General features: G+C 33.8%; 1 protein-coding gene across 1 annotated transcript; it reads right to left on the bottom strand.

Moving 5' to 3' along the window:
- Positions 1-1,903: 1,903 nt before the first annotated feature.
- Positions 1,904-10,884, bottom strand: LOC110426858 (paired amphipathic helix protein Sin3-like 2). The gene is made up of 24 exons (XM_021442171.2): positions 10,545-10,884; positions 10,358-10,433; positions 9,609-9,857; positions 9,352-9,532; positions 9,173-9,271; positions 8,836-9,009; positions 8,465-8,735; positions 7,702-7,838; positions 7,487-7,562; positions 7,370-7,399; positions 6,989-7,182; positions 6,747-6,901; positions 6,378-6,505; positions 6,021-6,275; positions 5,004-5,663; positions 4,769-4,857; positions 3,938-4,558; positions 3,750-3,850; positions 3,514-3,652; positions 3,282-3,434; positions 2,946-3,109; positions 2,635-2,746; positions 2,307-2,468; positions 1,904-2,213 (listed from the first exon to the last, which is right to left on the bottom strand). Exons 2-23 carry the CDS (start codon positions 10,429-10,431, stop codon positions 2,340-2,342), a joined length of 4,191 nt encoding a protein of 1,396 aa, XP_021297846.1. The 5' UTR covers positions 10,432-10,433; positions 10,545-10,884; the 3' UTR covers positions 1,904-2,213; positions 2,307-2,339.
- Positions 10,885-12,732: the final 1,848 nt, after the last annotated feature.

Below are 12,732 nucleotides of genomic sequence, written 5' to 3'. Positions count from 1 at the left end.
AGGATTTTCTAATTCATTGATGTGGATTACCGTTAAAGGCTGCACAAAGATTCCTTGGACAGCTTTGGTTTGCAACAACCAGGCTAAGGTAAATCGGTGGTTTAACAAAGGATTCATCAACTTTTGTTATTAAAGTAAATTTGATCATATATATTTTATTTGTAATTTAATTTCATACTCAATTCGGCATGAAAGAGATCCTAGGAAAGTGAGGCATAATTTAATCTTAAATTTATTTTCACTGCGCTTATTTGTATTTGATGTATGATCAGCCCTCACCCAACAGCAATTCGCCATCATGTGCAATATAAAAGGAATGTATAGACACTGTGCTATTAATCTAGGGATGTTTTATCAGCGTTAAAAAATGGAGAGATTGTTGGCTTCATAAGTTTTTGATGATAACAAAACATTCCCATTTGTTAATGTCTAACTATACTACTTGAGCGTACAAGATAAAAAAAGTATCTCACTTACTACAATAATCATTTGGAAACAAATATCAAAACTCATTAAAATAAAGAGTTATAAATAAATTATAACAAAAACCTCTTAGTCAGATAACTAAAGGAGTCAGTCAAATAAAATCCAAAAGTGAAGTTGGCTGCTCCAAAGACAGTAAGCTCTTAAACGGTTAAAGTCTTACTTAAGCAATTAATAGAGTAAAGCTGATTAAGACAGAGAATTTGAATTTGAATGTCTGCAAAAAAACTAACAGCTAGAAAGGATTTTAAATTGTTTTCAACTGTCGAAAGCTGTCAACATCCATCAAAGTTGATTTTTCAAGTACAGAAGATATTTCCAATAGCTAAAAAGATTAAGAAATGCTTCCAAGAACAAAAAGAGTCCAAAATTAGCAAAAATCCTCTCAATTCTTCTTGTGTTTCACTCCAATCTTTATGATAAAATTTAACACCTCATCTTGTACCATTCAGATCAGTTTAGTGATCATAGGTACATCTTCATATTTGTATTCCTTAATTACTTAGAGTGTGCAAGGCACTCTAAAAGGATTAATCAAGCTTAGGTTAGCTTGGTTGCTGTTGAAGGTTCTAACTCAGCTTTAGAAAAATTAGATTTTGAGTGTTAATTGATTCTGTGAAAAACCATTATTGAAAAGTTGTGGCTGGGCTTGTTAAAAGCCATTGTAAAAAGTTAGTGAATATTTGAAAATTTAACTGATTCTAGTAAAGTGATTTGAAAATCCTTGATTGGAAATCAAGATAATGGATGTAGGTTATAGAGACCGAACCCCTATAAATCTTTGTGCATTATCTATCCTCTTTTATTTCTTCATTATTCTTCAATTTGGTCCTCAACTTTACATCATCTACCTTTAACAAGACCTTAATTAAAAGCTAATTTTAATGACATTTAGAAAATGCTATTCACCCCACTCTAACACACTCTTTGAGTATTTTTTATTTAAAATCTAAATCATTGAAACTCATAAAAAACAATTTTTCATATTTCAACTCAAAACAATGAAAAATAATTTTTTTAATAATTTTCATATCATAAAATACATATCACATATCATAAAATATACTTTCAATACTTAAATCGAATACAATACATCTATCAATACATATCACCTAATAACATTCATATTATACGATGTTGATAATTATACTTGAAATTGTTTTAATTACTGATTTCATTTGCTTATACTTCAAGTCATTTTTACTTTTTCTTTAAACCGTATTAGACATTACGAAGTATACAATTTCCAAAAGAAAACCAAATTCCTCAAACCATCTACCATTAATTAAGTCTCATTTGAGCAGGGTTCATCTTTTGGGACCTGCTACATATAGTTTTCCAAAATTTTTAATGTCCGAATAATTTTTACACACTTGTCCAATTTAAGCAATTCTCCTTATTTATTTTGTCAAATGATTGATTAATAATTGAGGGAACTTTTCAGTTACTTCAATCCTATTTCAAGTGAAGGTGTAGCATGTCACCTGTCAATAACAAAACTTATATTAAACAGGAAAAAAAATAAATAAAACCTTTTTCCTTGTTCCTTTACAAAATATCATGCAACCCCTATTTACACAATAATGGCTCATCTGATCTTGTAATGTGCTACCATTTCCTAACCATTCCACTTCTTCAGTACTAGTATGGCCAACTAACATCAACTATGAACATACAAGAAATGTGCCTCTTTTCGAAAGCCTTTCAAGGTCTGGTTGCACCATGGGCTTCTACATGCATTACAAAAAGTATCAGCGTTCAGCTATCTCTGAAAATTTTCAAAGAAAAATGAAATTCAAACAAGTTGTGAACGTTGTATTTACCTTTTCTGCCTGTCTGAGAGAAAGAATGCTAAATTATTGCGAAGCGGATAAAAATCTATGGAACCGTTGTACTCTTGCCTGATTATTGCATGAAGATCTGCGTTGTGATGTACTTCTCCTCTTACGAAAGAAGTAATCTTCTGTGTCCAACACATAAGAAATCTGCCAACATAATACAGAATATCATAAGTGAAAAAAGACCCAAGGTCAACATCACGTGCATGAGTGATTTCTTAGTGATATGAATATGCTGTGCATCTACAGTCCTTAACGGCCATGAACAAAAGAAAACTAAAGATTAAACCAGATATTAATAACAGCAAGATACCTTGTATGAGTTGCAAGCTATCTTGTTCTCTAAACCATTAACCACTTCAACACCTTCCATGGCCAAGCAAGTAGCAGCAAATTCATCTAGACCTGCATATTTGCTCTTGTTTCTGCAAATATCAATAAAGAAAAGCAGATTGAGCACTATGTATTTAATGGCATATTCCAAATCTTTCCTTTCCGACAATCATCTATAATAACATGTGAGGCTGAAAGAACCAAGCATCACCTGCTACATTTAGCTTTAACTCCAGATCATAATTAATTGCAAACCTAGGAAACCTGTTTCCTAATGTTATCAGCTAATACCTCTTTAGTGTAATGCCATGTGGCTCCTTTTTGCCAGGAAAGACTGAAAGAAAATCATTGTGCAGAAAAGCTGAAAAATTAGGTTCCATGGAAACAGCAAATGCCTCTGGCTTTTCAATGACATTGTCCATCAACTGAATAGACAAACGAGATGGGGAAGACGACTGCAAAAAAGGATGCAAAATAAAAAATTATACAGAGGTCCAACAATCAAGAATTGTTTTAAATAAACATATAGAGAGAGAAAGAGTTGCCTTAATCTGTTCCCTTTTTCTTTTCTTTTCTTTTTTTTTTTTTTTTGAAAAGAGGTCATAGTAAAGGGACATGCAAACTTACACATTTCAATCGATATATATTCTCCTCATGAAGAAGGACACGTGCATTCTCATAATACACTGAATCCATTGTTTTCCCATGTTTCCGGGATTTTTCATACTCAAACAATTGAAGAAGCTTATTATCCATCTCATCTGTTGCAACAGCTTGAAGCTGCATTAAAAACTATAATTCAGAGCAGTTGCAGGAAAAAGGAGGAAGATATTAGGGAAGACCATCAAAGAAAGCAAACCTGCTTAACCAATTTATATATTAACTTGTCCAATGTGAATAGCACATAAGACTGGTTTCCTATTATAGCCCGACATTCATCCTCAAACTTCGCATTATCAGCAGATCCATCAAGCAGACTGTAGAGTGCACTCACAAATCTGAGTTGCAAACATATGAAATTTTCCAAATTAGAATGTATCAGACACTTCATATTGTGCAGCACAACAATTGACAGTAAATTAAAATGTAAATCACCTGGCATATAAATCTGAGGAACTAGCATCTTTTGAATGTTTCCACTTTATTTCACCACCTGTCGAATTTGTTTTTGCTGACAGTATTCTTTCATATAGGATCTAAAGGAAAATCCAAAGATTGAAGAATATTTATTAAATTGTAAAAAGAAAAAGAAATAACTCAAATGTTTTAGAAACCCTACATACTTGATGAAGTCGGAAAAGAACATAGAAATCATCATTTGCATAAAAAACCCAAGAACTTTGTCTGTCTTCATCAGGTAAAACTGCAGATACATGCTTTGCAAGAGGCTTCACCGTAAAAAGAAAACGTTCTGAAAGTGACAAGGACATGCCATCTCCCACAAAATGTATATCAGTCATCCCTTCAGCTTCACCTTCACTTTCAGCCTTACCATCAACTTCATCACGTTCGACCTCTTCCTCTTCATGCTCTTCACGGGAGCATTCATCACCTGCAGACTCACTGCCCGATGCATCATCACCAGCCTCTGAGGCATTTTCACTATCCTCATCATCAGCATCTGCATCATTTTCTCCTCTAGCATCCTCACAATGCAACTCTTTCCCATTTCCAGACCGATACTGTCTGTTTTCAACACCATGCTTTGCCTTTGGCACAGCCTTTAGACCAGTATCACCATAGGCAACAAAATTATCCTCCTCAAAATCAGCATTAGGTGATAATTCACCTTCTTCTTTTTCAATTTTGGAGGGCCCAGCAGATTCTTCATGATATCTACTAGCATTAGAGCCATCTGTAGGTACTCCATTTACTAATAAAGCAAGTTTTGCTGCATCACCACCCTAAAGTACCAAGCAAATTCACATAAGCATATTACAACTAAAAATCAGACAGATAACCTCCTTGCTTTTCCACCTTAGCAAGAAGGAGGTGAGCTGAATAAACAAGGAAAGCAAGGACAAAGAAGCCAAATATTGTTACATTTCACTAAAACCAATTAGTGATATCAAATTCAGCCATGCTACGTAGAATACAGTAGTTAATACGCATACCTCTGATGAATGTACGAGATCAGCATTAGCTTCAGCTTCCTGATCCTCACCAGGGGCAACACTAGGTCTAGATGCTGCTGCACCACACCCTTGAAATGCAAAATAATCTCAATATTGCAAAATGAATTTGGAAAGGACTGGATAATAAAAATGAAAGTAATAACACAAAGAACTAGGTTAATGAACTGCAAAATCATGGAAATTATTGTCATGTAGCTGTTTCTGATATACAAACCTGATGCCCCTTCAACATTGTTTCTGCTGTGATTATTTTCTGCTCCAATTGCAAGGGCTGCTATGGAATTGCCTACTTTTTCGATGGAGGTAAGCATGTTAATTCCAGGCCTTTTATCACCTACAAATTTGATCTCTTTCTCTACCTTTGAATCATCCCTAGAGACACGACCTGAGCGTTCTTCTTTGGCTAAAGTTTCACCATTTGTCAAACTATTTCTACAAGAATTAGTTAGTTCTGGTGAACTATTCTCATCTCCATCACTAGGAGCTTTTTGTTGCCCAGAATTAATAGTAGCATCAGCTCCAGGGCTTCCATCACTTTCAGCAATGCTTGATCCAGTACAGTTTACAGCAGGATTCTGTACTTTACCAGCATCATCAGTACCCTCTCTGCCATTAGATCGAAGAGGAATACCCAAAATGGGCTCCAAGAAAGTGGTCCAGAGCCTCATAACTTTATTTAACTGTTCTTTGGTTGAGCACATCTCTTCACATGAATATTCTATAAGTTTATACAGGTCTTCATGAATGTCAACATCCAAATATTCATATTCAAGGTGTGGAGCTAGGGGTTGTCTGTGACCAGCAACACTAGCCACAAGAACATCATCCTCTTTCTGGTTCTTCTCTTTCAACTCCTTGATTTCAGCCACTAAAGCTGCAATTAGAAATATAAATCCATGAGACTAGACAACGCAAAATATAAGAATATAGAAGAACATAGAAATGTACATTCTATCCTCAATAGCCACAGAATAGTGTGCAATCATACTTTGGGAATTTAACAAACTTTTGGACTCAGTACGAATGGAAAAATTTCCTCAATCCTTCAGCCGGATATTGCAACAATGGAAAGAGCAGTATTAAGATGTAGTTAAATGGTTCACCATATGGGTTCTAATTCTACTATAAAGACAAAATATTACAACAAAGTGTTAAAATCAGCCCTCGATCGTTCAACCAGATTTTCCAAAATAGATAAATGCAGCATTTTGCATATGGAAATTCTACTTACATTTTGCACTCAAGTTCTTCGAATCCTGTTGCTTGAAATAGAAGCTGCGGTGATCAAGTGATTTGTAATGGTTTTTCGCATAAATTTCAGCCCAAACCTTGTTAAAATCTGCACGGCACTTTGTCCACTCTTCTTGCTTCTGTTTCAGGCGAGTTAAAATGACTGGTAATGCAAGAGCAGGATTTTTACGTAATATTTCCATCACATCAAGTCCATGGTCACCATATAAACGCTCAATGCACCTTAAATTTAGAGCTGCAGTAGGTGATTCAGAAGAGGCCAAAAGTTAAAAGGATGAATAATGTTCACACAGCAGAGAGTAGCATATGATTTGATGATCTAATAATGTATACAAACCAGTAAAGTGGTCTTCAACACGAACTGAAGAATCCATATTGATCTTATTTTCATTAATGCTGTTCAGCAAGTCCTCAGCACGCTTGGCAGTTGAGCTCACAGATTCTAACAACATATCCAGCTCAAATCTAACATCAACCAAGAAGTCTGTTATGGCTAAAACGAGATAATATCTAGAATTTTCACAGGTATAAAGAAATAGAATAATCAATTAGAGCACATTAATTTTTCTTCTGAAACTCATTTTCACCTGCATTCACATGCAGTCAATAAAATTGTAATCGGAGAATAATCAAAACTGAAGAAGATACAGATAAGAGTAACCACTATATTGATTGCACGCGTAGTACTGGCACACCAGAGGAATACCTATCATCCTCGCATCTGAACAAACTTTCTTCATACTGATTTCTGCGCATGTGCTTAAAAGAATAATCCTCACTTCCTGAAGTCACAGAAACCCAATGGTCATTCAGCACTTGAGCACCAAGCTCCGATCTCTGACTTGCTGAAGATATTGGATACTGAGAGACACGAGCACCCAAGAAAACCAAAGTCAATACAAAATCTTGCATAATTCGCAAGCATAAAAAACAATAAAAAGTTTATACATCATCAGGCAGAAGCCGATAGCTTGGGGTACAGCGTTCACAGTTAGAAAGGTCAAGCTCCTGTATGGATTTTGCCATATACTTCTCCCTGTATCTCTCCTTATCCTTAGCTCCCTCCATTTCACGTTTCTGCTCTCTATCTTTATCCTCTAACTTCAATGGCCTGGATGCATGTCCATCACCACTAAGTGATTCTGCAATAGACAGGCAAACCTCATTGGAATTTACAGATATGATATATATATATATATATATTAAAAATTTGCATCCTATAGGACTAAACTATCCACACACAAGCATACGATAAATGAGAAAACAGCCAAAAAGAATATGAAAATCTATGACAAAATGAAAAAGAAAAGGATGCTATCAGTTACATACTTTTACTAATAACACCAGCAAGGAGCCCATCTGCAGGAGACATTTAGATTAGGAACAGCCATAAAAGTAAATAAACAAAATAAATCAACTCAAAACTGATACATCTTCAGCAGTTACCAGTATTCTCACAACGCTCCAAGAACTGATTGAACTCATTCATAAGATCTGGATACTTGCCAAGTAAATCAGTCACCTGACATAGGCAGAAAGCAAAGTAATTAAACTAACAGTAAAGGTAGAAGGTGGAGCATGTCCTTGATAATTCTACAAAGATAAGTAAATTGTAGAATTGAAAAGTCAAATAAACCAGCTAGAGATGATGTAAAACATACCAAATTTTGCAAATCATTCTGTCTGATTATTCCATTGCTATAAATATTAAGGCACTTTAAGAATGCCTGGTAGTCATCTGAGCTGCATAGCCTCTCCTTAACTTTCTCACAGAAAACAAACCCTTGGTTGCACATGCCTGCAGTTTGAATAGAAAAACCTAAAGTTAAAAGGATATGAAGGAGAAGAAAATGTGCATAAATCTCAACCTCATTACACAAGCAAGACAAAATATTTGAGAACTTGAAAAGACTAGCTGAAAAGGCTCAGTAACAATCATTTCGGAAAACAAAATCAAAGGACTAGCACAAGTTTTTCACTCAGGCTAAGAAATATACGCATTTCCCTCAATAACACCCCAGCAGAGCAAATAAAATACAATTAAGAGCTGATTTTGCTAGGAACATCAATATGCAAACCAATGATTGCTTTCCCAACTGCAGATTGCTTCAAAATCACAGGAAACATATATTGGATGCCTATACAGCTTCGTTACAGTCAAAACCATCATTAAAAAAATTGCAACCAGCATGATATAAACATATCTGACATCTACATCAAATACAACTACAAGCTCATTCCCACCAGTAAATCACACTAATGATTGATGAAGAGAAGCATCCAGAAGAATATATTAAAAATACTTTATTAGCCATATATAGCAAAAGAACAAACAAAATATTCAACAAAAACAAAGCTATACCTTGCATATTATAAACAACTAAAAGCTGTCCAAAATGCTGTCAAAAAGGTTGGTGGACTCACTTTTTAAAGTATCCCTGTCATCGTAAGAAGCAAATCCTTCAACCTTCCTTCCAGATCTCTTTTTGTCAGCAAAACGATGCAAGTTAAAATCCCTATTGTTGTCATTCTCAGGATCATCCTGATCACGAGTCCTCCGATCCCTATTTTCCTTGTCCACACGCTTTCTCTGCTCCTTTTGCATTTTCATCATTGCTTTGTCATCATCCAGTTCAGGACGATCAACACTGAGATCCCGATCAGCATGGGAAGTAATCCTATCCCGCCGACGTTGCTGATAGAAAGATAATCATTATTTCATATCACAAACACATCAAAATTAATAGCAAGTGAAAAGAACATAAATAGTAAAAGGAAAAAAATAGAAGAGTTACCTTGTCTATTTGTATATGCCGCAAGGTAGGTGTAGCAGAGCTTCGCTCATTATAACGCTGAGTTGAATTTCGACCATATGGAACTTGATGTGTAAAAGACGCTGCTGAAGCATCTGGTAAAAATCTTGTGAACTCCTCAAGCAGATCTGGATGGTCCTCAAAGAGAGCAGCAACCTGAAAGCAATGAAACAAATAACAAGTAATGTTTTCTGAAAATAAATTTTCCAAGAGATTAAAATGCAGTAAGCACCAAAGAGACAACAAATATAGGAAACAACCAAAAGAAGATAAGTACCAAAGAGACAACATAAGAAACAACCAAAAGAAGACATATTACCTCACTGTAGACCTCATTTATGTCCTTGTGCTCCTTCCGGTACATATTCAAGATATCCAGGAATGATTTATAAACATGCTCATCATTCTGGAAACGTTTCTGCATAGCAAAGTGCATAAAATTAAAATGGATAAACATGGACATTGGTAAGGCATAATATTATGGCCCAATTATATCACCTTTATTTTGTTTACAAAACTGATTGCTTCTTCAAATTCAACAGTCTTTTTTGGAGGAGCCTCATCCTCATCAAGGGTTATTTCATATCCTTTTGGCAGGAAGGTATTAAATCCATAAATCAAGTTGTTATGCCCTTTGAATAATTCCTTCACCCGGGCAATGACACCAACTGTGTCAGTCCTGCAGAAGACAAAAGATGTATTGAAAATTTAGTAATTTAAAGCAACAAAAAACGTGGCATTTCAAAAGAGGATACCTTTGAGCCTTGAAATCCTTCATGACTTCGAGGAACATGTCATACTTCTCCTTTTGATCCTGAAACATCTCCTTCACTTCCTTTAGATACGTTAAGGCATCATTTGTAGTCAGTTTCTGTGACGTACTTCCAGTTCCTACACCTACCCCTCCAATGCCTCCACCTCCGCCTCCACCTCCACCTCCGCCTCCACCTCCTCCTCCTCCACCTCCACCTCCACCTCCACCTGGCATTTGGTTTTGCCCATAGCTTCGTAGGTAGAAAATTATTAAAAAAAAAATTCAGAACCATAACCATTTGACCAACACCAATAGTAAACTTCAAAATTTTTCCCTAAACCGAATTTTCTTTCAACAGATCATTACTCTTAAAAACGACCTAAAGGTTACAATCTATTAGAAGTAAATTTACTACATATCACAAAACCAAGAGGTAAATGAGACCTAGAGTAAAGATCCCACAATAAAAAAAACCAACATGATCCAAGCAAAACAAGTCAAGTCAAAACATTAACAAATCACTCAATTCAAGTGGAAAATATAACAAACCCACATGCCAATTCAACGAAATTCCCTGTCGAACCTTAAAGCTCACAAAAATAACCAACCATTAATCAAAACAAAAACAACCCAGATTACCAAAAAAAGCAAACTTTCATACAAAAACAGAAACAACCATACAAACCCTCGAAGAAAAAACCTTACATGGATTGTAAAAAACAGAGCAATAAAAGGGAAAAAGCGACTTACGATTCAGCCCTTGAAGAACCAAATGGACGTTTAAATTGAGAACCGGAATATATATCATCCCTTATTCGCTTCATCCCTGTAAACAAAAACAAAAAAATATATATGGAGTGAATTTTTTTGACAACAGGATTAATCATCTAAGAAACGAAAAGAAACCCATTTAGGAAAATGGGTTAAGGAAACTCACTTTCCTCTGTAACAGATCTTACAGGAGGGGAAGACACAAGGGAAAAAAAACCAAACCACTTGGCTTTTTTTCGATCTTCTCTGTTTTGAATTGCTTTTTCGTTTCTTTTTTTCCTTTTTTTTGGGTTCGGTTGAGTTAGAGAGAAGGAATTGAGAGGGCAGAATACATAAGAGAAAGAGGGAAAGAGGGAGACGAGGCAAAGAGAGAAACTTGGTACGTGGGGGGGAGAGTCAAAATCTGAATGAGAAAAATTAAAAAGGTATTTCGAAAACTGGTGTGAAGCGAAGGAGAGAGAAATTGCTTATGTTTGGGGTTCTTTTGAGAGACTCTGTTCTAAATTCGGAAACACAGTTACGAGTTTTGTTCTTTGCTTCTGTAGGTTGAACTAGTGGGCTTCTTTTCTAGCTAGCCTTCAACCATGGCCTTTGGGTCCATCACGACTAGCCCAACCAAATTTCTTTCGGCCTTTTTACACCTTTGAGTTAGGGTTCCATTTTCACACTATTATACTATTACTGTACCAAAATTCACCTTCTATTTCTCCTTTTTATACAAATAAAAAAATTTATTATCAACATGAACAAACCAAAAAAATTTTAATATTTTAGATAAATTTGAGCACATTTATCTTTGTGATTATATATAATCCGCTTACATGATATTTGAGTTTTAATTATGTAATTCTATTATATTGGCTTATCGCGTATTACATGAGTTTTAAGTTTTGTTTGGATGCAATTTCAAGCAAAAACCATTGGAATTTTGACTATCTTTATGTGCCACTTTTGCTAGTTTACTATGACCCTTTATTTTAAAACAAAACTTGATAATGTCATATAAGATTAGGATTAATATTTGACGCATTCATACATTATCAAGTCATCAAATGGTCATATTTTATTAATGAGGGTTTTAGATTATAGTGTTTTATTATTTTGAAAGAGATAAAAGGTGGATAAAAGGCCAAGAGTACTTTATTGTTTTAAAAGAAATAAAAAACTTCATTAATGAAGTGTCACGATTTAGTGACCTGATAATGTATAGAAGTTATTTACGGTTAGTGCATCTACTATTTATCCATAAAATTATTATTACATTTTAATTGGCTTTAATGAATTTTATGATTCTCATGTGTTGATTTTATAAACAATTTTATTAACAAGTTCTTCTTGAATAATCTCAACCAAAATATTTCTTCAAGACTATGACTTTTCCAAAGCTAATTTCCACAATAAGTTAGTGATAGCTACCCAAACCCAATTCATATCAAATGACAGAAACATAATGCTTGAATTGTCAATTTCCATGGAACCTACAATATATGAAGGATCAAGCTTTTCTTTTAGATCCTTCATGATACAAAGGATATTGGGAAAAATAATAAAAAAAAGTCAAATCCAAAAGTAAGACATTCATAAGCTTATATTCCTTTTCGGTATGATATCTACACAAAAATAGGATCCTAGTTTTGTTTTTTATTTTTATGAGATTTATTACTTTTATTAAAATTTATCTCTACCTTAATCACTAATTAACTTTTCAAAAAGAACTACTAATAAAATAATAAATTTATTTATAATTTTATTATAGATGATAAAGAATCCAATGTTTAACGTAGTTTAAGTCTATTAAGTTAAAAATAAGTACTTAACAATAGTATAATAAACATTTAATTTAGTTAGGAAAATTTGCTCAAGATATTTATATTATTCGCTTTTAAAACTTAATTTGTGAGTTTATACTTTAATATATATATATATATATTTATATTTATATAGTATAAAAAGGTGATTCTATTATTTTTTTATTCCACGTAAACTCAACCATGTTTAGTTTTAGGGTTTTTTAAAAGATACATATATATAAAGTTGTAAGAAATTTCATCCATACCCCTAAACAAAACATGTCTCATTATCAACTTTAATCCACATAAACAATTTTTTTAAATGAAAGTGATTTGATAGAATTAGAATTCTTATCTACACTCCTTTCAAAAAAAAAAAAAAGAATTCTTATCTACACAACAGATAAATCTCATTAATTGTAATTGAAAATTAGAATAAAAATCGACTGCTTAAAATGGTGTGTGTTTTTATTTATTTTTAAATAATAATTATATGGAAATGTTATTAAAATATAAAAATTGAAATATTAGAATATTATTCAATTCAATTAGATTTTTTATTTA

The sequence above is a fragment of the Theobroma umbraticum genome, unplaced genomic scaffold (genome assembly GCF_002168275.2).
Source record: "Theobroma umbraticum cultivar Fairchild unplaced genomic scaffold, ASM216827v3 scaffold_239.1, whole genome shotgun sequence".
In the NCBI taxonomy this organism is placed as follows: domain Eukaryota; kingdom Viridiplantae; phylum Streptophyta; class Magnoliopsida; order Malvales; family Malvaceae; genus Theobroma; species Theobroma umbraticum.
Note: the sequence above shows the minus strand (reverse complement) of the source record. Positions and strands in the feature narration are given on the sequence as shown.